This window comes from Python bivittatus, unplaced genomic scaffold, assembly GCF_059951505.1.
Source record: "Python bivittatus isolate LINGU-HERP-01145 unplaced genomic scaffold, Pbiv_v1 ctg000330_np1212, whole genome shotgun sequence".
NCBI lineage: Eukaryota > Metazoa > Chordata > Lepidosauria > Squamata > Pythonidae > Python > Python bivittatus.
Window position 1 is genome coordinate 24,733,573 of NW_028277058.1, and position 27,966 is coordinate 24,761,538.

The following is a 27,966-nucleotide window of genomic DNA, read 5'->3' on the forward strand; positions in this document are numbered from 1 at the left end:
CGCCTCTTCTACATAGATGACATCAAGCTGTATGCTAAGTGTGAACAAGACATCAACTCACTGATCCACCTAACAGAAATCTACAGTGAGAATACTGAGAAGTCATCTGGACTGGAGAAGTGTGGCTGGATGGTAGTAAAGAGAGGGAACATAGTTCAGATTGATGGGGTAGAACTACTAGAGGGTCACATAGCAGACATACAGACCATCTACAACTACTTTGGTATCTCACAATCACATGGGAACCACAATAAGGAAGCAAGAAAGACAGCAACATCTCAGTACCACCAAAGGATAAGACAGATCCTGAAGAACCAGCTTAATGGGAAGAACAAGATACATGCCATCAACATGTACGCCCTGTTAGTCATCAGATACCCTGGCAGTATAGTGAGCTGGCCAAAGGAGGTCATGGAGGCTGCCAATGTGAAGACCTGGAAGCTCCTCACAATGTCCAGATTTCCACCCCAGGTCCAACATCCAGAGACTGTACACCAGCCGGAAAGAGGGTGGTGTGGTCTGGTGACTGTCAAAGCCATTGTCCTGGATGAAACCCAGAGCATCCAGGAGTACCTTAGTAAGATGACACCCAAAGATGAACTGCTGTGAGAATGCCTGAGGCAGCAGCACATGTGGGAGGAAGTTCAAGCAGAGGAAGTGCCACAGCAAGACAAGATCCTGCATGGGATGTACCATAGCTGAGGTGGCTGACACTGGGAAATCCTACCAGTGCCTAGAAAGGGTTGGACTAAAAGTCAGCACTGAGGCACTGATCATAGCAGCACAAGTACAGGCACTAAGCATCAGATCCATAGAAGTGGGGTCTATCACACTAAACAGGACCCAAAGTGCAGACTGTGCAGAGAGGCCTCAGAAACAGTCCAATACATAGTGGCAGGGTGTAAGAGGCAGGCAGGAACAGCATATGCTGAACGGCACAACCAAGTAGCTGGCATTGTGTACAGGAACATCTGCACAGTGTAGGGGCTAGACCCTCCCAAGTCCAGAGGGGAGATTCCACAGAAGGTTGTGAAGAATAACAGGGCTAAGATTCTGTGGGACTTCCAGATCCAGACGGACAGGTAGGTACTGGCCAGTCAACTAGATATTGTGGTAGTAGACAAGGACCAGAAGACAGCAGTGGTGATAGATGTAACGGTTCCAAGAGACAACAACATCAGAAGAAGTATGAGAAGCTGGAAAAGTACCAGGGCCTGAAGGAGGAACTAGAGAGGATGTGGAAAGTAAAGGCCAAACTGGTCCCAGTGGTGGTAGGAGCACTCGGAGCTGTGACTCCTAAGCTGGGAGAGTGGCTCCAACAGATCCCAGGAACAACATCAGAATTCTTTCTCCAGAAGAATGCAGTGCTAGGAACATCTAAGATACTATGCAGAACCCTCAAACTCCCAGACCTCTGGTAGAGGACCTGAGATTGAAGAAGACACATACCACCAATAAGAGTGACAGCAGACCTACCTACCTACACACACACACACAGAATAAGGCTAGGTGAGGTTATCTGAAGGCACGGAATGAGGTAGTACTACCAGTATGCTGATGATACCCAGGTTTTCATCTCCATCCCGGGTCACTTATGTGATGATGTAGAGGTTCTCTCTCAATGTCTGGAGATATGGGTGTTTGGATAGTGAACAACAGGCTTCAATTCAACCAAAGTAAGATTGAGCGGCTTTGGATGTTGGGGCTCCCTGGTTCTGGGAACTTTCTCTCCCTTGTTCTGGATGGGGTTGTACTACTTCAAATAGAACCTGTGAGTGATCTGGGGGTCCTTCTTTGGGTTCCTTCGAGGAACAGGTGGCAACCATAGCTAGGAGGGCCTTTGCACAACTTCAGTTGTTCCTGTTCCTGGAGTAGGAGGCTAGGCTCATGTTCACTCATGCCTTGGGTCACCTCTCATATGGATTACTGCAATATACTTTACATGGGACTGCCCTTGAAGAGCATCCAGAAGATTCAGCTGGTCCTCAATCAGTGCACGTTACACTTCTGATTGTCAGTATGCTTCTGGGTGCAATTCAAAATGATGAACTATAAAGCCCTTCGTGGCATGGGAATGGGTTATTTGAGGGACCACCTCTCTCCAATCACATCTACCGTCCCCATCAGGTTCAGCAGGAGAAATATGCTCTGGGTCCTAACCATCAGTTAGGAAGTGTCATTTGACAGGAGCCAGGAAGAGAGCATTCTCTGTTGTGACCCCTGCCCTTTAGAACATCATCCTGCTAGAGGTCAAATTGGCCCCAATCCTGCTGGCTTTCTGTAAGGTCTTGAAGACACGGATTTGCTTTTGGATGTGGGGACCTGAGAGTGTAGTAGAGTCTTGCAGTAGCTGTGTTGATTGTTGTCAATGGGTGTTAGAATATCTTATTTATGGATTCTGTCATATAGTTTTTAAATTGTTTTATATTGTATTTTTTTTTATTGTAGTGAGCCACTCAGTCATATATTTGAGATCGGTGGCTATACAGACAGGGAGGGAGGGAGGGAGGGAGGGAAGGCAGGCAGGCAGGCAGGCAGGCAGGCAGGCAGTCTGTCTAATCAGTATTGTTAAGTACTAAATGCAGGGTACAGTTTCTGGAAAGTAGAGATTTATTGCCATGTCTGCTGTGAATTCTGATACCTTAAGATAGTCTGGTTTGATTCCTTGTTTTGGATTATTCTATAACTCTTTTGTTAACTTGGCTTTTAGTCTATATAAGTTCATGTTCATAATTTCAGCATAACTTCAGCATAAGTTAGAAAGAAAAGGTATTCTGAACCCGACCCCTAAGCAAGCATCTTCCTTATGTTATTCCTTGAAGTTCTGCAAAAACATACATGTTTGCTTCACATGATAAACAAAGTCTCTTTATAAGAAGCTAATATCAAGTCCCTAAACTTCCTTATGACCTCTCTATAATATTAAATATAGTTAGTTATCACTCTCTCAGATATATTTCTTCTATGTATTATTAGAAATTATATACCCTATGCATATAAGAACATTAGTGTATTAGACCCACTACAACTCTTCTAAAAGCTTAATTCTCTTGCTTGTTGAACCAGGATCTATTTTATCAGACAGAGTTCCATCAATAGGAACTATGTCACTTTCTCATTTTAACAGCTGAGAATAAAACATTAATACTGCTCTGCCAATGCCACATATAAGTTGTAACAGTATTTCTTAGATTCTAATAATGGTAGACTAGTATTGTATCCATACTGCAGATGAAGGACTAAGGCTTGAAACAACACTTGCCCAAGATTATGTAGTAAATCAAACAAAGAAATAATTTAAATCACAGATATCCTAAATCACACCTTAGTTTCATTTTCTTTTATGGAAAAGGAACATCAAACACCCAGCCCAACCTGTGATCAAAGGAAACAGATCTCATTTAACTTGGATATACACATCTATTGGATAAAGAATTCCAGTTGACTGATACATTTCAGTCTGCAGTCCAGTACTTTTTCTCTATTGTAGCTACTGCCCTTTGGAATGGCATTCCCTTTGAAATTCAGTTAGCCTTGACCCAAGGCATTTCAGTAGGGCCTTTAAAACCTGTTTTTTCCCTTGGGCACTGAGCCAAAGTGTTGGATGAGCCTGTCCTGAAATGACTTGGAATTGAAATATGTTGCGGTTTGCCCTCAACTACCCTGTATTGTGGTGTTTTGTGTCTTGTATGGTTTTTATGTTTTTAATCAGGCACAAGCTGCTCAGAGTCACAATTTGTTAGTTGGGTGGCCATATAAATTGCCCGTATAAAGAAAGACATGGCAAGGAAAAAAGATTCCAAATCTTCTCTTGTCCCGTGTATAGTTATTTCATATCTAAGAACTGAAGCACTCATTTTCCCTCCACTAGCACTACCGTACATGACACTATATATCAAACTCTCCCAACGTGATACTCACCAACTGTACTGGACTGTAAGACTCTTAATTTGCATACTGGCTATCCAATAGCTGTAAGAGCTCAAGATGATGTACTCTAACAGATTGGAGGGGATTAGTTTCTTTCAAAAAGACTGGGAATCTCATTTTTTTTTAAGTTAATTTCACAAGGACCACTACTATATTGTGCTTCCTTGGGAGCTATTCAAGAACTTTTTCCTTAAATTCATCAAAAACTCCAGAATTAAAAGATAGAACTACATAATATATACGAGGGGGGACCCAAAAATAACCTGGAATTTATTTGTAAAAAATTGTGAATTTATTTTTACACATTCAAACTTCAGTCACCTTCAAAGTACTCTCTGTTTGATGCAATACACCTATCGAGACTTTTTTCCACTGCTCAAAACAGGTTTTGAACTCGTCAATTTTGATGCCTTTTAGTGCTTCTGTTGTTTTTTGCTTCACCTCCTCCACATCGGCAAAACGACTCTCTTTGAGGACTTTTTTCATCCAGGGAAACAAGAAAAAGTTGCACAGGGTGAAATTGGGTGAATAGGGAGGGTGGGGCACAAGGGTCATGCTGTTTTTGGTCAAAAACTGCTGAACATTCAGCGCGGTGCATGCAGATGCGTTATCATGGTGGAAGAACCAGTCACCTGTTTGCCACAACTCGGGATGTTTCTTCCACAAATCATGACACAACCTTCTCAAAACTTCCAGATAAAAATTTTGGTTGACCGTTTCACCTGGAGGAACAAATTTCGAGTGCACAATCCCTCTCACATCAAAGAAACAGATGATCATTGTTTTCACGTTCGACTTCACTTGTGCTTTTTTGGGTCGTGGGGATGTGGCAGTTTTCCATTGGCTGGATTGCTGTTTCGTTTCGGGGTCATAGACGTAGCACCAAAATTCATCTCCGGCTATGACTTTTGAAAAAAAATCAGGGTCAGCCTCCAACTGCTCCTTCAAAGCACAGCACACAGCCAAGCGATTGTCTCTTTGTTCAGGCGTGAGCAAGTGAGGCACGAATCACCCATCATGAAATAGGCAAATGCGTTCAAAGAGTCTCTAAAAAAAAAACGCACTGAAGCTGAATGCAGCCTCTCACAACAACCCAGCTGGTACACAGATGCAGATGGGTTCCTAGAACACTCACCTAGTGGGAGAAGCCTGTACTATAAGGGGCCCGCCCTCCAGAAGATAATTCTGGGTTTTTTGGATCTCCCCTCGTATATTGTAGTATGAGATTCTACGCTGCAGCTGATGCAATAATGAATTATGAAATGAAAACATAGTAATAGTTATTTTTCAAAAAGATTACAAAATTCCTATTTTTTAAATAAATAAATGTACCTCACAAATGAAGATAAAAGAAAACAGCAGTTATATAGTTACATTCATATTCAGATGATGAGCGTGCTACTATTCTGGCAACATTATTAATCCTCAAGGCCTAGGCAGTCTGAATTATGATACCAGAGTACAACCCCCAAGAAAAAATGGGCATAAATCTATATTTAACATAGAATTTACTTTATTAGGAAATATGAAATAATTGCAGAGATACTAGTCATGTGAAAAAGTAAGTACACCCCAGTGAAATTTTTGATATTTTCAGCATATTTCAACATTCAGAAATATGATCTGTATTCATTTCAACAATATTGATAAAGGGGATATAATGAGAGATTTTGGTGTAGTGGTTAAGGTGCTGGCCTAGAAACCAGGGGACTTGGTCAGCCAAGTGCCAGGTAAACCAGATAGGAATCATGACCAGATGATCTAATTCCACTTCATTCTACAGCTACATTGACAGAATCATGCAAATCTGAAAGTACAAATCTCCCCATCTCCTTTACAGCCTGAGAAACTAGGGAGGGTCTCTTCTGAGCCTCTTACCCCACCCACTATCCAGCTGCAGGCTATGCTGTCTCTTATCTGACTGTTCCCTTGGCAGCATCTTTTCGCACATTCTCCCAAGGTCTTTCCCACATGCCATTACAACTGTGAGTTCCAGACCTCCTTTAGGCATAAAAGCTGGCTGGGTGACTTTGGGCCAGTTGCTCTCTCTCAGCCCAACCCACCTCACAGTGTTGTTGTTACGGAGAAAACAGAAGGCAGGAGTATTAGATATGTTTGCTGCCTTGAGTAAAAAGCCAGGATAAAATTATTATTTAAAAATAATATGCACCATTACATTTTATAATCCATTGTGTAATTTGAATATACATAAATCACCATCTCAAATACCTAAAATTAGAATCAGATGCATCAGATCAGATGCAAATGTGAACGCATTGTTAGAGAGGATATGGGAGAAACCTATCTTATTTAAACCTCAGACATTTAGTTTGGTTTGCATTTTGTTGTTGAAGTGTGTGATATCTAGATTGCAAGAGCTCTCTGAGGCCTCCAGAAAGATAGTTATAGATGCCTATGAGTCTGGGAAGGGATTTTAAAAGATTGCCAAACAGTTGGACATCAATAATTCTACTATCCAGAAGAACACCTACAAGCGGAAAAGATTTCAAACAACTTCCAACTTGAACTTCCCAGCAAGTTCAGCCCAAGAGCAGAACACAAGATACTGAAAGAAGTCTCTAAAAACCCCAGAATTTCATCACGTGACTTACAGGTAGTTCTTGCTACTATTCCTGTCAAAGTGCATTAGACTACCATTAGAAAAAAGATATACAAATTAGATCTACATGGGAGGTGTGCCAGGAGGAAACCTTTACTGACCAGAAAGAAAATAAGAGCAAGATTAAAGTTTGCTCGTGAACAGCTAGGCAAAAACCAAGAATTCTAGATTTGGGCACTGAGAATTGAAAGCTATTCCCAGTATGGTTGAGAACAGTATCATATTGTAGGGGTTCTCTTCCTTCCTTCAACACCCATTCCACTTGGTGTTAGGGGAGAGAGGTCACTTCCTTTGTGGGATGCCTCAGGATTTGACACTCTGGGTGAGGTCATCTGCTGATTTGGGGTCCAGTATCACCAGTATGCTGATGATAGCCAATTATATTTCAATCTCAGGCTGGCCAAATAAGGCTGTTCAGGTCCTGTCCCAGTGCCTGGAAGCTGTGTGGGCTGGATGGGAGAAACCATCTCTAATTCAATCCTACCAAGACCAAATGGCTGTGGCTGTTGGGACCACCTAAGTCTGTGGATCTTCAATCTTTAGTCCTGAATGGGGTTGCACTTCCCCTTTCAGGAGTGGTGTGCAATTTGAGAGTCCTCTTCACAGCTCCTTCTTGAAGAGCAGATGGCAACTGTAGATAAGGCCTTTGCACAGCTCCATCTGGTATGTCAGCTGCATCCCTTCCTGAATTGGGCAACCATCCAGACTGTCACTCATGCCGTTGTCACCTCACAGCTCAATTTTTACAATCCACCTCACATGAGGCTGCTCTTGAAGACCGCCTGGAAGCTACAACTGGTGCAGAATGCAGCAATGCAAGCAGTGGTGGGCCTGCCTTGGCATGCTCATATGACACCCCTGCTTCACAAGCTGCCCTGGTTGCCAGTATGCTTCCAGATGCGATTTAAGATGTTGGTTATCATCAATAAAGTATTGATAGTATAGAGCCTGGTTATTTGAGGGGCCATCCAGCTCCTAGAGTTTCTGCCTGGCTAGTAAGAGTCAACCTGGTAGATGCGCTTTGGACCTCCTCAATCAAGCAGTGTCATCTTTTGGAACTTGGAAAGTGTGCCTTCTCTGTCATGGTGCCTGCCCTCTGGAATGAGGTCCCCCCAAGGATCCAGGCATTTCCCGCCCTAATGGCATTCAGGAAGGCCTTAAAGACCTCGTTCTCCCAGACCTTGGGGTAGGGTGAATGGAAACCCTAGTTAGAGGTGATGGATTTTTGTGTGTTTGTGTGTGTGTGTTGATGTTATTGTCTGGACTGCTATTGTGATATTCCTCTTATTGTATTTTTTTATTTATGTTGTGGCATTTGTATTGTTTTCTATTGTGAGTTGCCCAGAGTCACACAGGAGTTGTGCAGCATCAACATCTATATAACAAAACAAAACAAAAAATCCCCTCTATGGGTGGTATGCGTCTTCCTCAATCTTGGGTCCTTTACCAGGAGTCTGGGAGTTTGAGGGTTCTGCGTAGTATCTTAGCTGTTCCTAGCACTGCATTCTTCTGGAGAGAGAGTTCTGATGTTGTTCCTGGGATCTGTTGGAGTCACTCTCCCAGCTTAGGAGTCACAGCCCCAAGTGCTCCTAACATCACAGGGGCCACTTAGACTTTTACTTTCCACATCCTCTCTAGTTCCTCCTTCAGGCCCTGGTACGTTTCCAGCTTCTCATACTTCTTCCTGATGTTGCTGCCACTTGACACCACTACATCTATCACCACCGTTGTCTTCTGGTCTTTGTCTACTACCATGATGTTTGGTTGATTGGCCAGTACCTGCCTGTCCATCTGGATCTGGAAGTCCCACAGAATCTTAGTCCTGTTATTCTCCACGAACTTCTGAGGAATCTCCCATCTGGACTTGGGAGGGTCTAGCCCCTACACTGTGCAGATGTTCCTGTACACAATGCTAGCTACTTGGTTGTGCCATTCAGTATATGCTATTCCTGCCTGGCCCTTACACCCTGCCACTATGTCAGGATAAGGAGGCATCCAATGCTGATGAAGCTCAACAACTGGTATCAGACTAGAAGACAATCCTTGGTGCCCCAAACAGGAATCAAGACATTCTGACTCCCATGAGTTCAAAAAACCAAGACCACTCTGGCAAAGAGGAGGCACATTTTGGTGGCAGGTGATTCCTTGATAAAATGAACTGAGGCTACAGTGTGCTCATACAATATTTTGATGTGAAAGTTGTGTTGCCTTTGAGATCCCTTTGGGATGCAGAAAGTGATGGACACACTGCTAAGATACTACCAACCCCTCCTCTCATAACCATCTCTTCCCTCATGACTGATATGGACAACACCGCCAGAAGAGACCCTGAACAGATCTCCAGAGAAAGGAAGATGAAGACACTGGAAGCACAAGTAATGTTTTCATAAAGCCTTAAGTTAAGGTCTTCACATAAAAGATGGTGCTACCAAGAAGAATTAGGGCTTCTTGACTATGGACCTGAAGATCCCTTGGAAACAGACAGGTGATGTACACCTCACTGGGAAGACTGTATTCAGCAGATACCTTGTTTTTTGTTTTTGTTTTGTTTTATTTCTTTGAGTATTTCTTCAAACTAGACTTAGAGAAGGAGGATAGCAAAAACCCAGAACCAAGTATACCATCAAGGATTGGGGTCAACTATGTAGGAAACAAAAGAAAAAGCACAAGAATAGAGGGGCAACTTAGATATTGGCAGGAAATTATAACAGCAAAGCCAATTAAGGAAACCATAACATTAAATCCGCTCAAAATTTCAAAATGTGTCTACAGGAATGCACAAAATATGGGAAATAAACAGAGAGAATTTGAAATCCTAATGTAAGAGGAAAAATACGATATCATAGGCACTACTGAAACTTACCAGGATAACATACATTATTGGTAGCCCTAGAAGGCTACAACTTATTCAACTTATTCAAAAGGAACAAAGCAGCAGTAGTTCTGCTGAATGTAAAGAACACATATGCCAACACAGAAATTCAGGAATCATAGCATGGATATCCTGCTGAGTAAGTTTATACAATTTTTTTAAGTGATAAGCCAAAGTGACATTGTTATGAGAGTTTATTATAGATTAGCTGAACAGGCAGAAATATGGATGAGGATGTTTTGATTTGTATCAGATGATCAAACTTTAAAAGAAATATATTATAGTGACAATGGAATATTTCAACTACTCTGACATCAACTGGAAACTTAACAGGCCAAGAGTCAGAGGTCCAACAAATTTCTCTCCTCTCTTGCTGACAACTTTGTTTGTTAGCAACAAAGGGGTCTGCTATCATGGATCTAATCCTTACTAACAAGGAAGAATTGATGGGGAAAGTAAAGATGACTGGAACCTTAGATAAAATGACTGTTATTCTTGAGATCATGACATCAAGGGCAGGAGGAACAGAGAAAAATTAGACTTGTACACTGAATTACAGAAGAGCAGATTTTGATGAATTCAGAGAGGAAGTAGGTCAGAGCCAACCGATTCAAATCCTCAAGGAGAAAAGTCCCTGATAAGGATGGGAAATCCTGCAAAACAAGATATTGAAAGTACAATATAAGCAATTCCTACTGGAATCTAAAAGGGAAGACATTTAAAAAGACTAGCATGGATATACACAGAGCTTTATAAATATTATGAGAAATGAGTATGTATAAGATATGGAAGGAAGGGCATATAACTAAAAAAGGCACAACTGTAAGAAACTGTAGGAATATCAGGCTAAACTACAGATTAGGCTACAGCCTATAAACAATGCTCAAATAAATAACATAAAAGGCATTATGAGATAGACAGATAGACAGACAAACAAGGCAAAGAGGCTGTAGGTCTATTGAGAGGAGAAGAGGGTGAACTAATAGCAGGTGATGATGAGAAAGAATGTCTTAAGTCATACTGCCTCTCAGAAGTGAAACAAAGCCCTAACTGGCCATTATTTTGCAATCAGGAAAAGGACAAGAGCTGCAGCTCAGAATAGACAAGAGGGGAAAAGAACGCTTAGCTGGTTTAAGTGAATTTAAGTTTCCAGAATCAGATGAAATATATCATGGGGTACTGAAGGAACTAGTACAGGTGATAGCAGAACCACTATCAGCCCTTCAAGGTGGGCCAGATCAGGAATCAGACACCTCAAAGACTATAGGAATTCTACTTTATTTTGTAGAGTAGAGCAGAATCTTGAAAGCCTGTCAAGAGTTTCCTTCTGCTTCCTCTTATATCAAACAGAATCAAGGTGAGGTTATCTTGAGTTTCTTTCTTACTCCCTCTTCCTTCCCAAGGCTAAGTTGTTTACTTCATGATTCTTGCATTCCTTCTTCAATGTGATTTCCGTACTTCTCAACAATCACTATTATCTTTGGGAATTCAAAGACAACTGGTGAGATCCCAGTAGATGTTATATTACAAAATAATAATAATAATAATGGAAGGAGAAGAATTCAGGAAAATACAGATTTGTCAGGTTGACATTTATATTAGGCAAGGTTCTTGAGCAGACTGTTAAATAGAGTATTTGTGGGCACTTGGATAGGAATACAATTAACAAGTACTAACTTGAATTTGTGACACGTAGGTCATGCCAGACTAACCTTATACCCTTTTTTGACTGAGTTGCCACCTTAACAGATTGAGCAAATGCTGTTGACATATATAACTTGACTTCAACAAAGTATCTGGCAAAGTCTCTCATGATGTTGTCATGAACAGAATGGTAAAATATGGCCTAAATGACACAACCGTTGAATGTATTTATAATTGGCTGAATGACGATAGCCACAGACTATTATTTTATGATTCCACGTGAGAATAGAGAGTAGTATCAAGCAGAGTGCTTCAGGGCTCTTCTGTCTTGGGCCATGAGCAGTTCAACATCTTTAACAATGATCTGGACAAAGAAGCTAAGGGGATGATTATCAAATCTGCAGATGATACAAAGTTGTGAAGGGTGACTAACGTTTTAGAAGAAAATGCAATGATTCAAAAAGATATAGACAGGCATGAACAGTGATCTGAAATAGGTTGAAATTTACTTTGAGAAGAAAACACAAGTATAGGATGGGGGAGACCTGGATTTCCAGTAGTACATGTGAAAACATCTAGACATTCTATTGTATTACAAACTGAGCATGCCAACAGTGTCATGCAGCTGCTAAAAAGTCAAATGCTATTTTGGGATGTGTTAACAGAAGCACAGAGTCCAGATCATTGGAAGTAACTGTTCTACTGTAGTCTGTGATGGTCTGTTACTGTATAATATTTTGTTTAGTTCTAGGTTCCCCAGTGTGAAAAGGACATTGATAAACTATAGCAGGTTCAGAGGATGGCTCTTAAGGAGACTAGAAAAGAAACACAACGAGCAATGATTAAAGGACCACTGATGTTTCCCTTAGACCACTGTATCTGTCACCAGCTTCTTTCTATCTGGATTTGATCTGGATGCTCTGCACAAACAGAAGACCCTTTTCAGCAGATTAAAAAAAGTAAGTTTCATGAAATCAGTCTGCTTCAATACAGAATGAGACAATGCCACAAAGCAGCTGCTTTTTACAATCTAATGGCCAAATTATTTGGATGCCACACAATAGGATCCACTGACATTGCGATAATGTTTAGTTTGTATCTAGCATGATGTGTGAAGCTAGCCACTATATTTATAAGTCAATCTTTATGGTTCAGTGTAATGTGCGAATCCACCCAATTATGATATATTCAATAAAACATGCTAAATAGTGATTTAGCCTAATATGTGAGTCTATCTGTTTTATACTTAAAAACCTAATCCACAGCTTGCTTGTTTTGAAAGCATATTTCATTTTTTTAATATTCAATTAATAATGTGCTTTCCAAAGTACAGTCTTTACCGAGTTTTGAAGAAAGCTTCTATAAATCTGATGTTCAGTGAAATAAGAAACAGCATAATGCTTCTCTATATAAAAACACTGACACAAGGAAAAAGAGAACATGAATAAGACTGATACAATACTGAACAATTAGGCAATTATTTCCGGTTACATTTTAACTGCTAACTGAACCACTCTGTACTTATTGCTTAACTACTGAGAACAAAAACAGAAAGATCAAGGAAATCTTGTTTGGCTGGCTAACATCAACAGTGTTAATGTTAAGGATTGGACCTAGTAATTCAAGCTTAATGAAGCTGAAAAGTATCCAAAAAGTATGGGAGTTTAGTCTGCAAATTATTCTCAAAAATACAAAAAAAATTTTCCTGAGAGTATGAAGAAAATATGCTATTTAAAGATGAACTACATTTCTGGCTAGACAGTCTAAAAGGGGAACTGCATACAAAAGAAGCTGATAGAGCATCCTTCCTGCTCTTGTCCTCCCTGCTTTTGTTGTTTCACAAGATTTAAATTAATACAGCTAATGTTTCTTATCTGTTTATATATTGCTTCCTAAATGCACTTAATGACCACAGTTCTGTGGGCAGATTACAAATTTATTTTAAAAACATGGAAACAGATAAACAATAGATGTAATTAGGAAAAAAGTCAAAACTTTACTAAAGAGATGGTGTAAGATAAAATGTTACCATCTTTCGGTATTAGTCATGATTAAGGTACCTACTCAAAGAATGGCTAAAAATCCTATTTATCTGTTCAGAAGCAAACTCCACTAATTTCAGTTGGACTTCCAAGTTAGTCCAACTGAATAGTATACATATTTATTATATTAACACTATACATATTTACTATATTTACTATGTATATGTGCTATAGTAATGTATATTTACTATAAGATAGCACTGTAGCGGGACATGAGAAATGCATGTTAGTACTAAGACCTTGTGGATCAGGATAAAATAGCCTCATCTTCTCTTCTATTAACTTTTTCCAGTCTGATACCTACCATATTTGCTGTGAATTCCAGGAATTGCAGTTCAAATACATCTGAAATACAGCAGGCTAAAGTTACATTGTACTCTATCCTCTTTTACAGACTAAAATTGTAATTTGGTTGAATTATACTCTCTCTTCTTTACATTGTATGCATGCTAGTACTCCTCCTCCCGAATCCAAATTTCTTGTATACTTGAATGGAATCTGAGCAGGCAGTGAACTGATGAAGAAAAGGATCTTAGAGTCATAGTGGACTATCTGATGAAAATGTAAACCAAATGTGCAGCTGCTGTACAAAAGCCAAATTCCATGCTTGGAATCATTAGGAAGAGAATTAAAAATAGAACTGTTGGTATAATAATGCCCTTATATAAACTGTTGGACCGCAATATGGAGTACTGCATATAGTTCTGATCACCCATCTTAACAAGTTTATTACAGAGCTGGTTAAAGTGCCAAAAATGACAAATAAAATTATTTGGGGGCTGACACAGCTTTCTTGAAAGGAAAGATTAGAGAAGTTGAGGTTCTTTAACTTGAAATAAAGAAGGGTAATGGGAGACATGAAAGAATGAAATAAAAGCATGCATGATAGATAACATAGATAACTTGGAGAAATTTTTTTTCTCCCATTCTAATAATGATGGATTTTGAGGTCATTCATTGAAACATAAAACAGGCAGATTAACAACTCAAAGGAAAAAATATTTTTTATACAGCACATGCTTAAACCATGGAATTCACTACTAGTAGTTGTGGTAACAGCATCCAATTTAAAAGGAAATTGAACAGACTCATGCAGGATCAGACTACCAATAGCTACTAATAACAATGTTTGCTTACTATTTCCTAAATCAAAAGCAGTAAGTTTTAAAAACTGGCTGCTGGGAAGTGACAGCAGAAGAAGATTACTGCCCTCCAGTGCAAGTTTATGAATTTCCCAGATGTATTCTGTCAGCAACTACACAGAACATGAACTAGACAGGCCTATGACCTGATCCACAAGGGCTCTTCTTATATTCTTATGAATGTATTTGAAAATATGAATCTACAGTAGATGAGCAATATTTTTATTTTCATTTAGTAGCTTCTTATTCTTTTGGGGAAAGCCTTATTAAAGCATGAAAACACTTTTGTTGTCAAATGCAAACACACACACTTACCAACATTTTTACCAATATATTCTAATCTATGTATTACAAAGCACTGAATTTGGTGTTCTGCTACCCAAAGTAATTTTACTTGCTTCAGCTGAAAAGATAATTACAACAGTGTAATTATAACCATCTAAACATTAAACAAGCAACATCAACCACTTGGTCAAGTAGCTACATGGAACTGGAACCTTACCATGCCCAAGGCAACTTTACAGCTTTTGTTTGTCCAGAAACCATCTGGCCCTCTGCCTGCTTTGGCTTTAACTGCCTATCTGGATTGGAGGCCTGGCAACATTAATTCAAACCCTTATCACTACTAGGTAGATTACTGCAAAGCAATTTACATGAGTATGCTATTCAGGACTACCTGGAAACCATGGATCATGCAAAATACAGGAGCCCACATGCTTGAAAATAAAAGCTGCTACAGCCATATTACAGCTGTACCACAGCCACTGCATTGGCTTCCAGGTACAGTTCAAAGGGCAACATGGTTTGGCTCCCAGACATCTTCACTACTGCCTCCTCCCAGTGAAATTCACCTGTCCTGTGCATTCATCCTGGATATGGATGTTCACTGTTCCCCACATATGTGAGAGTCCCATGGAGATTAGGCACAAAGACAGTATTCTTCCATGGTGGCTTCCATCCTGTGAACAACTGTCTACCCAAATGTCCAGCTGGCATTGTATTTTGTGTTTTATTTGCATTGTAAATTGAGTTTGTTCAATTTGATAGTATATGCATATAATCAATAAATAAATTTTTACTCACAGCAGTTTATTTGTTTAGTCAATTTAGACAACAACTGTGCATACATTTTTCTAGGACTAAGCCTCATTGAATGCAAATAGAACTTACTACTGACACATAGAATAGTCATTTGATCCCAGCACTGCAGGATTACAATGCTTATTTTATGGGACATGCCACATGAAAAATCCCCAATACAGTGAAACTTTAATTAATGCATTTTTGAATGAAATCTGGTACCATAACAAGTTTGTGTTTTGTTCCCCTTCTTTCACAAAAGCTGACTGAATCATTTTCTAATCTTAAATACAAGATCCGCCACTGGAGTTCTCAGAACATAAGAAACTACATTTGTTGGTGATACTCAAAATTGCTATATTACTTTCTTGCTATTCAAGGATAATATTTGGTCACAAATATGAACTAGACATATTTCCTGATTGTTCTAACAATATACTGACAGGCTACTAAAGATGGTGACAGCTGAGGAAAACCTCTATTCTATGCCAGAGTTTCCACTGACTGTCATTTCAGGAATGTATCTAGCAATACATGACAACTTGGAATGTCTCTGCCTACCAGATAACATCAGAACATGCACTGCTTACTACAAGTCCTACCGCTTTGTAACTCTCTTAGAGTTGCCTTTTTATGGTTAATAAGATCAGCAAAGCATACAAAGTTATGGTAATAAGGACTTTGAATATTTGCATGTGGCATATATGTAAATAATGCAAAGGAAGTTGTGAACCTTTAAATTAGCAGTGATCCATTTAGAATTTACATTTCTTGAAATAAATTGGAAGATTCATTTATATTGAACTAGTAAACTGATTTGCTTCCTAAGTTAATATTAATGAACACAACTAAAATGTTAACATTAGGTATATTGATTTCTACTTATGATGACAGACATGTCTTTTCTTTTTAATTTTCTCTCTCTGCATAGTTTTTTCATATACATTTTATACATAAGATTTGATGTATAATAATAAAACATGAAAGTCATTTAAGTTTGTCTCCAAACAAAAAAGGAAATGATATGAGCTGTTCTTTCAGGAACCTATTTTTCTGAAACAAAACCATATTACATTTGTATACACGAAAAATATATATACACTTATTTGTCCACCATGATTATACAGTATACATGTATTATAATCACAAGAAAGCTTTCTAGTGTGTTTCCTTTTATATAAGAATCAAGATATATGTTTATCTTATCTTGATGTAACAGACTAGAGAGTTATCCATGCTTTTGTATGCCTGTATGAGTATCATATGCAACCTGTGGGCATTTTAATGGCTGATTCAATTTATCTGTTATACTGCTTTTCTTAATCATACTATCAGGTTATTGTATTTCCATGCTCACTGTATATACTCCCAGAAATAGCCACTTTCAAATCTTCCACTATGAATATGAAATCAGATTACTTGCTCTTCTTGAACAGCTATTCAATTTTCAACATGAAATAATTTTGGAGTTAATACTTATTTACATGTTATACCCTGGCAATGTTAAAGTTCTGTAGTATTGTTAGATGTCTGTATCAGAATATTACAGCTAGTCCTTCCTGAATGATCAGCCTTTCAATGAACATTCAAAGTTATGATGGTGCTGAACGAGGGGGACTTATGACGGGTCCTCATAATTGCAGCATCCCTGTGGTCACATGATTGTGATTCAAGTACTTGGCAACTGGCTCTCAATTACGACAACAGTGTCTCATGGCCACATGACCACCAGAAAGTCAATGGGGAAGCCAGCAGGAGGTCGCAAATGGTGATGACATGACCACAGGATGCTGCAAAATGTGCGGGATTTGCCTAATTATGGCAACTGGGACTGCCACAACTGCCAGCATGGTCACATGACATCATGCTTTACAATCGCATCACTTAGTGATGGAATTGAAGGTCCCAATTACCATCATTAAACAAGGACTACCTGTATTTTTCCAGATCAGCTAGTCCTACTATATAGGTACAGAGATACATTCTTATAGTATTTGGCCCACCTCAAACACGTACAGACACAGAGACTGATTTTTATATTGTCCATAGCCATGGTAAATTTCTTATTGGTTCTGGCTTAGCGTATTGTATAAACCCAGCCATTGCACCTTATAAAGCATGGTTTATAATTTAGTTTTTTGAAAGAAGCCAATTCTGGCTTATTCAATAAATCATGCCTTACCTTGATGTGGGTTTCCAGTCATTCTGTGGATGTAGAAGCCAGGGCATTCATCTATCTTTATCAAAAATATCAAATATTTGGTGTAGAATAAATCAAGTCATGACTGCTTAAGACCATAGGTTATTTTAATTAGTAAAGTTGGGGTTTTTTCTTTAAATTATCTGACATGAAGACTTATCAGACATCACTATCTTAAAAAATGTTGCTATTCTTCCCTCAAAGAACCTGCATTATTAAGTTTACAGCTTTAATATACTATTTAGAGCTCTTGGAACATCCAACTGCCTGTCTTCTCCACTGCAGATCATGAAAAAGTAAAAGGTACATAATTTGTGACTCCTGAAGTCTTAGTTTGGCCCAACCACCATTCCAAAATATGTTGCTGAATTGTTATTTTTTAAGTGACAGAGGAAAAAAAACGTATTAACTACAGTAGTAGGTTCTCATCTTCTGCTTAAAAATTTAGTTTTAAAGTCTAAAATTTAGACTTATACATGGATCACTTCTCAAATGCTGGAACAATTCTTTGCAGCTTTAAAGCTGGAAGTAAGCCAAGGTGTTCATCCAGACCATACTTACAACAGTAAGCAAAACTGCTGAAATCTGGAAATAAATGAAATTTTAATCAATTTCCAATTTCCAATACAGGTTTTGATGGTTCACATTAAATCAAGGCAAATAGGACATGTTGGAAGTTAATTCAAAAGGCATTATCTACCTTCAGCCTCTTCTACTGCTGCTAATGCTATTACATTAAAAAATGAAAAATAATACAAGTGCATGTAGTTTAAAAACGTTAAAAACTTGAACCTGCTAACATTTATTCTTCTACTGCTATACTTATGTATGCCAAAACATAAGAATAAAGTTACACTGAGAATAAACTGCACCATAACAATCAAACTAGATTAATCTTCCACAATTACAATACAGGTAGTCCTCACTTAACAACCATTCATTTAGCGACCATTCGAAGTTACAATGGTGCTGAACAAAGGGACTTACAACTGGTCCTCGCACTTACAACCGTCACAGCACCCCCAGTGTTACATGATTGCAATCCAGGTGCTTGGAAACCAGCTTGCACTTACGACTGTTGCAATGTCCCAGGGTCATGTGATCGCCATTTGTGACCTTCCCAGCCAGCTTCTGGCAAGCAAAATCAATGGGGAAACTGCGTGATTCATTTAATGACCATGTGATTCACTTAATGGCAATGGTGATTTGCTTAATGACCGCTGCACAAAAGGGCATAAAATTGGGTGTGACTCAGTTAACAACTGCCCTGCTTAACAATGAATTTTCCAATCCCTGTTGTGGTTAAGCGAGGACTACCTGTAATGCATGTTAAAATTCTCCTTACATATATCAAATCAGTATTTTTCACTTTTACATAGTACCTAAGTCTATATGATGAAGAACAAAATGTTTTAAAACTGTACTTTTTCACCTTTGGAAAAAATTCTGTTATGAAAAAGATACCATTGATATTTAAAATAATAGCACACAGTTACATGTATGTATGAATATACACACACATACAGTACTCCCAACTCTAATTTGCTATTCCAGCTGTTTTTCTAAACTGCTCAGTTACGCCTATCCTTTTTTTTTAATGTAATACAGAGGTTACTGCAATAAAATATCTAAATAATTAATAGGAACTCTTTAGTCTTTCTTGATACAGTTAATGCTTTAGTTATCAGATTTAGCTGTATTACATATAGTTTCATATTTAACAGAATTTGGTATGAAGACTGTTGATTAATTATTAGCTTTATTGAGTCTTCATAGCAGATGTGTTGTGCTAGATATCCTGTAGAGTTAAGAAAATAACTTGTTATATATCAGCCCAACAGCCCAAACATAAAATGATGCTCACTATTTCAAATCAATGGAACTTACAAGCAAAATCATTCAGCTTTAATACTTTTCAATGAATTGCAATTCATTAGTATGCTACCACCATAAAAACAGCCAGCATCTAACTATGTTCTCATATACAATGGGAAACATCACAAAATAAATATATCACCTATGCAATTCTAGTTTATTATTAAGTATTCCAAAACTGAAAAAAATAGTAATCAACAGGATATAGAACAATCTTATCACAACTGATATATTCAAAACTTAAACAGAGCTCAATCTTTCATTCTAGTGCAAATCATATAAACTATGACCTATTGTTTCACTGTTTCATGCCCACTCAAATGTTTCAGGCCATTTTTCAAAGTATCACTCTAGATATTCTTCCATTTCTACTGACTCAGCATTGCTAAACTTTGCTACCTGTACTATGTAAAGTCCCAAATCAGAATGAATATAAATGAAGCCTGAATACGGCCTAGTTCATACATAATGTTAAGCCCCAATATGGTTTGTTTGCTTTTGGCTTAGTAGGGTGTGCAAACCTACTTGAAATAGATAACTATAGATAAGAACAGTGCCTTAGCAGTGTATGTGAACACAGGCTCATGCATACGGGGCACAGGGAAGCTCAAAAAAGGAAATAATTCATTTAGACTTTTCTCAGTGTAACCTACTAGATTAGTCATGTTGATGTCTAATCAAAATCTCAGGTGTGCTTCTGAACCCAGAACACGTCTTCAAGAAATAGGTTACAATCATTGCACAATACATTCGCAAAACTGCTTCTTCTTTCTGTGGCTTCCAATCTAGTGACTAGTATAATACAATGCCCTTAAAGAGAACTTCAGCTGGGACAAATGTAATAGTAATAGCTGTTTTTTAAGCAAGCATTGTAATACATGCCTTAAGACAATCAACACTTTGCTTCAGGGCACAATTCACAGTGTTTTTTACCACTGAATGTGCTAAATAGAATTAATGACATATGCATAAAGGACTATCTCCCTGAATATATGCCTATCTCAATTGCAGTCAGGTATCTTTTTCTTGCTCACCATGCCTTCTGTATGCCAGATTATAATTGAGCTTGAAAATAGTAAACCACTTATTCTTGAATCCCTCACATTCTGAAATCCTTTGTCTGAGACAGCAGTGCTTAGCAAAGTTCAGTTGATTTCCCAAAAAGCTAACTACAAGGCTACATCAAGTTAAAATTTGTATGGGAGACTGCCAACTAGTCTAGGAAGTCAAAAAACAACCCAGAAGGCAATGGCAAACCAGTTCTACACTGTTGTAAAGAAAACAATATGTACATGTGTGCGTAATCATGTAGCCAACTTGACTTGAATGAGTTTGCCTTTATCATGAAATTTTCTTTTTTATCCCTCTTTTGCAAGATAGCAGAAATTGTTTCAGTTATGCTAGGCCAATTTCTATGCCACCATTGCTTTACTAATCATTTAGTAAAGTAATGTACATCATTCATGAGATTCCAAATATACTGAACTATGCTACCAATGAATAAGATACAATGCAAAGACAGAAAAGCTATCTTATCAAAAGGCCTGCCAACATGTCATAAAATAAAGAGAAAATGATTTTTCCACTCTTTTTTTCTTTTACAGGTTTTAACATAACACAAATTATGTACATCAGCCCCAAGGTTTGCATACATTTGCCTAATTTCTGGAGGATGTTTGGGGAATAAGAATGATATAGGTCCTAAAGATCCTAGGTTTTTAGTCTTCTTCATGCTCATGAAACTTTTTTTTCCCTTCTATCATGCAACTAGAGGGAATTTGTAATACTGGCTCCCCTGACAAGCTCAGTAAGTTCCTGTCTTTGGAGGAACTCATTGAGCTTGTGGGAGAAGCCAATGAGTTCCTGTTTTGGAGGGGGGAGATCTGGAATATTTTACAGCCTGGAATGCCATTCCAGGGATCACAGTATTAAAGGTAAAAAGCTATTTTAAACATTTCTAGTATCTCAAAGAAGTATGTACCCACACTATTTTAGACCTTATTCAACCCTTAAGTTCTCACTTTGAAGTGCAAAACGTAATTTTCTCAATAAAATGCTAACTAGGCAAAAAAGGCCAAATATGAAATTCTACATGCATCTACACAAAAGTAAACTCTACAGTAGGCTCTCTCTCAGGTTAATAAAGTCTTACATTACGAACAATGAGAATTTCATTACTAAGCTTTAAAACAGAAGTGGCAATCTACAGATATTGTTCAATTCACTTTGTAAACAGGACATGTATACATTCTTTGAACTAATTAAAATATATCAGCAGAAGAATGACAGGTTTAATTCAAAAGACAGGATCAATTATACATCTTGCACAATAGCAAGGGCAAAACACATATAATATGTAAGCCATCTTCAACTACCTTGAACCAACTTACCCAGGAAAGCTTTTTTCATCCCAGTGTCATCATGAGGAATTTTTAGTACAGATTAAGTTGAAATCTGTTTCACAGCTTAATAAAACACTATATGTTAGTATACTGCAAAAAGCACTTCTTTCTATTTCCTCAAGAGATCCTAATTACTACATCTTTAAGGAACTACGAAGACCTACCACCATGCAAAACAAAAATCAAGCTGTCAAAGTAATTACACTTGTTTTTATATATATAAATATATATACAAAGTGAGTCTATAATGTTGTTATTGTTTCTGCCTGTTAATAGAACCTACACCAACTCAAGTATCCAACATTATCTAGGATTGCCACAGTCTTTCCTTATTTGGCTAACATTTGAGATTCCAATCAGACTCCTATAAAACTTAAACGTCTACAAAGCATCCATTTTGAGAACATTTCAGAACCAGTTTATTTCCCATCCTTCAACTGTCAGTTTTGGAACATTTGCAAGCAAAATCAATTTTAATTTGTACTAATTATTTTATAACTTTCCATAAATAATAGAAAGGGCTGAAGTATCGGGTCTGAGTTCACATTCCATAATGTAGAGCCACCACCAGGAAAAAAACCAAACAGCAACTTAAGAAATTAAGAATACCATTTAGCACGGATGTGCTCTACTCATCTGCGAAACAGCCAGCCATTAAGGACAACCCCTAAATTTTCCCACTGTGGTAGTGGCTATCACCCCATCACTCCACGAAGTCACCTCCTTCGTGAAAGGACTTGCCCTCGTCCTCCTTGCCCTATACAGCAAGGCCCGGGGGAGCTCTCCGCTCTTCATCTGTCCCCTCCCCAGAAGAACTAAGTGTCTCTGACCCAGTGCAGCGAAAAGAAAAGACGACCACCAATTGCCCGTTTCTCGGGGAAAAGACAAGGCCTGGCCTTATCAGTACACACAGTTTTCTCCAGCAGGACCCAACATCCCTAGGACACAAACAAGGATGTGCGCAGCTGGCCTAGCTCCCCTCTAAAGGTCGGGAGGACAGAGGAGGAAGGCAGGTTCCGACGCCGAAGGGCCACAGCCCTCCACAAGGCGCCCAAAAGCAAGAAGTTCGGAAGCACCCTAGCTAGACCATCCTAGGTGGAAGAAAGGCGCAGGCCTCAACCTCATCCCGGGCGGCAGAGCCTCCTTCCCAGCAGAAGCTCGTGAAACCCTGCCCGGGGAAATGGGACAAGCAGACACAGACCTGGTGCAGTGCCGCGAAGCCGTCCACATTCGCGTAGTTGATGTCGGCGCCGCGCTCCAGCAGGCGTAGCACTTCCTCGGTGTCGCCGCTCGAGCAGGCAGCCAGGAAGACGGCGCTGTCGTCGAACTTCACCTTGGTCTTCTTGCGCTTGACCACGGGCGGCTCCTGGTCCGTCTCGGAGCCGATCCAGCGCTTCAGCTGCTCATTTCGTTTCTGCTTGGCGTCCGCCATCTTCATGCCCTAGTCGGGTCTCGTCCCTTCTCTCCCTGCCTTTCGCTCGCTCGTTTGCTTCAGCGGAGCCGCTCCGCACCCAGCAGGAGGCGGAGAAGCAGAGCACCGCCTGTATCCCACAGAACCTCGCGCGGCCGAATGCTCGCTCGTTTGCTCCCCCGCCCCACTCCCAGCGCACCAAAACGCCGCCCTGTGCTGCCCGCGCGCCTATCTCGCGCTCGGCCGGCTAGCGGAGCTAAGAGGAAAGAGAGGGAAAAGTGAAGCGCCCGGCTTCCTTAACATAATCTCGCGATATTTTAGAAAAGACGCGGCGGCCGCGGATAAAGTTTTCTTTTAACGGACTGTTGGCGAAGAGGTTCAGCGGGGCGCCCGTTGGAGCGGTAACGAGCGCAACACAGAGCCGCTTACAGAGAGGGTAGCAAAGCAGCTGAGAGTTTGGGGCATCTTAAAGATCATCACGATAAGATACTTTCGGTTCACTGGACATTACTATACAGTTTTGATGACGGCAGCCGACGCGCTCCGTAGTATTGCCAACCGAGACTGCACCCGCATGCGCCTTTATCTGAGAAGAAAGCTCAGGAGTTTTAACCCCGAAAGCAACCCGTTGAATATAAAGAGACTCAACGATCTCTCGAACAAATTCATTTATAAGATTATGCTATAAATATATCAGCCGCGTTGTAGTTTCCGTTTATCCACAGCGCTGCCTAAAAAGGAACATAAGCAGGAAGTTTCTTCTGTGGAAAGCTGATGGGGCCTTTTATTTCTCGGGGTCTCTTCTAAAACAATGTTTAATTGTGTCTTTTTCCATGCAGAGGACTGAGGTGCAATTCTATTTGTTCTCAGACATCTTTTACTATAGTAGGAAATGCATGTGGAGTGCCCACAGTCATAGTTTAATTACTGTGGTGTTCAAAGTATGCTGCCTGAAACTGCATATTTTTTCAAAAGTCAGTGTTAGATTAGGTTTTCCCCTTTGTTGGTGTACAAGTCCTTGTAGCTTTAAAAACTGTTCTTATCTAAGATATAAATATTAACGAGTGTAATAAAATTTAATTTCACAGTACAAGGTAATAAACTTTTAAAGAATAAGTCTGCAGCCTTTCAGTATTTTATTTGTGAGTATGCGGCATCTATGAGAAAACAATTTGAAGAGAGTCCATCAAAATACCTTGATCAAACTAAAAACGGCTGATTTATGCAGATTATATGATTAAATAACTAAGATATTTGAGTCAGTCATACTGAAAGTAAATAGCACATTACTCGAAATATACTATACATAGGATTGGTCTGTTAGTGCTCTATATAAACATACATTTTCTTTTATGGTAGTAGTTTTAAAATAAAATCTTCAAAAGTGACCTCAACAAGTCATTCCAAATTTTTCATAGAATAAAAAAGTTCTAGCCACTTAAAATTTCTTCAAAGCGTGACGACTGCATTTGTTTGGAGAAGGTATTTCATTGTATCTGGGTTGCACAGCGTGCTAAGACATTGCTTCTTTTAACCATGGCTTGTTGAATAAGCCATAGCAATCTTGTTCACATGTAAGTTCATACCTTACAAACTATAATGGCACATCACACTAAACCAAAGTAGAATAAACTTTATGTATTGGTATGAAGTGTGGACCTAGCTATTATTTCATCATACAAGTGATTCCATACATATATATTCATATAAATTATTAGCAATATAAATAATCTCCCAGACATCAACTCTTTTGTAGGAACTGCCTTAATATGACAAATGCTACAATGATGGCATTCAGTTCAGCAAGTTTATACTTTAAAAAATGGAATGCTGCCAGTCAGAATCCAGTTTCGGCAAGTGACCATCTCTCACCTTAATGAACTTCACTGTTTCTGCAAGTCTAAAATAATCTTGTGATGTCATGGCAAAACAGCTTGCAGAAAATGGGTGGGAAATAAATACACATAAAAAAATAGGACTCTGCATATCTTTCACGTTGACAAAAATAAGACTTGTTCACACCCCAGCTACTTCAGGCAGTTGCAAAAGCCACAATAGGTTTCTTGGTAGGTCTTGTGTAGATGTAGATGCCTATCCCAGTGCTTCCTGGAAGCTTTCTTGAACTCTTACATTATCTTCTGGATTTTGCAACTCCTGGGAGAGACTTAAGGCCTATTAAGCTGGCAATTAAGAAACAAAAGTCCAGTTTACCATCATTTTCTGGATACTGCAATGGGGAAAAGTGAAGCTGTTGCATCTAGACTTCAGAACACTGTTGAAGACATACAATGCTAATACAGCCTTTCACCCCCATAAAATAGTACAGCTTTGCTATTGTCTCCTTTCCTTTGTTGAAAATCTGGAGAGAAGTTGGAATCACAACTAGGAGAGGACAGGTGTGAAAAGAACTGAGGAAGCAAAGTGCTAATGAAGGCAAATGGCTGCATGGAAGTTGACTACTGTAGTGACCAGACGGAAGGGGATGTGCCTGCATCAGCCTGAATCATCCACAATATACATTCAGGTACGACTACTAGTGGTTACATAATTTCACACCCAAGATAAGTGATGATAAAACAATAGGTTTTATGCATCTTAAGGCTGTTGGCGGAAAATATTTCATATGGTACAACTACTGCACTCATGGGCAGGGATGAGGGTAATGCCATGGACAGTAGGAGAAAATTGATGTCAGGGGATGTTTGTTCCATAGTATTATACAAATTTGGAGCACTTTAAGAGAAAGCCACAAGATGACATAAAATGCCTCATAGAGATAAATCATTTGTTTGCTGTTACGCGGTAAATTATGATCTTCATGGTATAAAGTAAATCAAATTCACCTTTGCAGGTCTAATACTGCAGAATTATACCTATTAAATTGATTTATCTACTTGCATTCCTATCTCTCAATTTATCTACTTGCATACCTATACAATTAAGCAAAAATAATTGTATTTGGACACATTACTATTTTATACTAATTTGCACAGCTTGAAGCCTCAGGGCTATATAGATTTATCTCAGTACCCTTGAGTGAATAGAGTCCTTTTAAAAGTATCACTGAATTATATGTGACAGGAGGGACAATTATTAACTACATGAATAAACAAGTATTAAACATTTAATTTTAATGAATTTTACATGAAATTAATTCTTGTGCAGGGCAATCCTCAGTATTCCAGTTAAGTAGTAGCTGTAAAAAACTATGTCACAGGGCAGAGTTTTTATTCATATATGTTGCACATGAACATTTGCTTTTTGAGTTGTGCTAGACTTCTATCAAGCAGGCGATTTTACTAATGACTGAGTCATTCATTCTTATTTGGTGTCAAAGCTATACACAAAGTATTTAAGAGAGTTCAGTGTACTTCAGTAATAGTTCACCATTTGTGGGCTTCAACAATCCTTTTATAACTTTTTTTTTCTGGTTTCAAACATTTTGAGACAAATGTAATAGTCAGTACATATATATACTCAAATTTATGCAACAGTCTCTAATAGGACTGTGTAGATCATTGGTTCTCAATGGGGGCAGTACCGCCCCCCGGGGGGCGGTGGGAGGATGCTGAGGGGCAGTGAACTTGTTTTGGGCGGTAGGGGGGCGGTGGGCATGTTTTGGGCAGTAGAGGGGCGATGAGCATGTTTTGGCATTCGAACTTAATTTTAAAACTCCCCCAAAAATTTATTAAATAGATTATCCAATTTACACCATTTGTACCAGCAATAAAACGAACTTACGCGACGGGTGCCCTCACGCACTTCTAAGAATGGTGAGATGAATTTTTATTCTAGGTAGGCTGACCTTGAAGAACTCGACACTACGATTCTTCTCCGATCCCAACCAGCACAGCGCATGCGTCAGCTGTTTTCCCGCGCGATTCCCACACAAATTTGGTGTGTAAGTCTACTGAAAAAAATTACTTAAAATTTTTGCCTTTTATAATTCAGTAACTCCCCCCCCCTCCCCATACCCTAAATTACAGGATTTTCACAAAGGGTGGCGTTGAAAAATTTTCCGCTCCTTAGGGGGGCGGCAGCTTCAAAAAGGTTGAGAATCACTGGTGTAGATCTTTGAGGGGGTTCTTTGCCTGGACAAAGTTTCAAAAGAATGCCTTCCCCAAAACAGCCCTTTCCCTTCTAAAACTGAAAGCAGTCATGTTTCTTTGCTTTACACTGCTCTGAGGCTTCTCACACAGCTTCCTCTATCCTTGTAACAGCCAGAAGTGTTTGTGTGTGTGCAGGAGTTTCTCCTAAAGATTGCAAGTGGCAGACAAGATTGCTAGGCAGCATGAAGTGCCTCATCAAGGCAAATTATGTTGCCTCTAGAAGCGAATATGTGTAGCTCATGGCTGAACTGTGGAGTCCTTGGGGTTCTCTGAGCTTGGCTGTTTCCTTGCAAACGTTTCGTTACCCAGGTGGGTAACATCTTCAGTGCTAGAATGGGATGGGGTTTGCTCTCTGTTTATATACTGTGGCGTGCCCTGCCAGTGTTGGTGGGGGTGTGGGTTTTGTTTTATTTTTTCCCTCTGGTAGTTCCTTGATTAGGGTATTGTTTACTGCTTGATTGTATGTCTGGTGGTAATCTTGGTATTAATCTCTGCTTCTCTGGGTGATGTTTGCTGGTGAGGAGATGTTCTAGTCTTTTGTTTTCCTTTCTATTATCTCTTTTGAATAGTGTGTAGATGTTGTTTATCTCTATGTGCCTGTTGATGGCTGCCTTGTCTGAATACCAAACTTCCAAGAAT

General features: G+C 39.2%; 1 protein-coding gene across 4 annotated transcripts in view; it reads right to left on the reverse strand.

Moving 5' to 3' along the window:
- The window catches only part of PPP1R12A (protein phosphatase 1 regulatory subunit 12A), a 136,317-nt gene extending 112,872 nt beyond the window's left edge, over positions 1-23,445 (reverse strand). For 2 of the 4 annotated variants that reach the window (XM_025177186.2, XM_025177189.2), the window contains exon 1: positions 23,009-23,445. In XM_025177186.2, the coding sequence (XP_025032954.2) occupies positions 23,009-23,245 (237 nt within the window). In that variant the 5' untranslated portion in view covers positions 23,246-23,445. The remainder of the gene's footprint in view (positions 1-23,008) is intronic. The other 2 variants (XM_007422267.4, XM_007422266.4) reach the window with 2 other exon arrangements.
- Between the last annotated feature and the right edge of the window lie 4,521 nt (positions 23,446-27,966).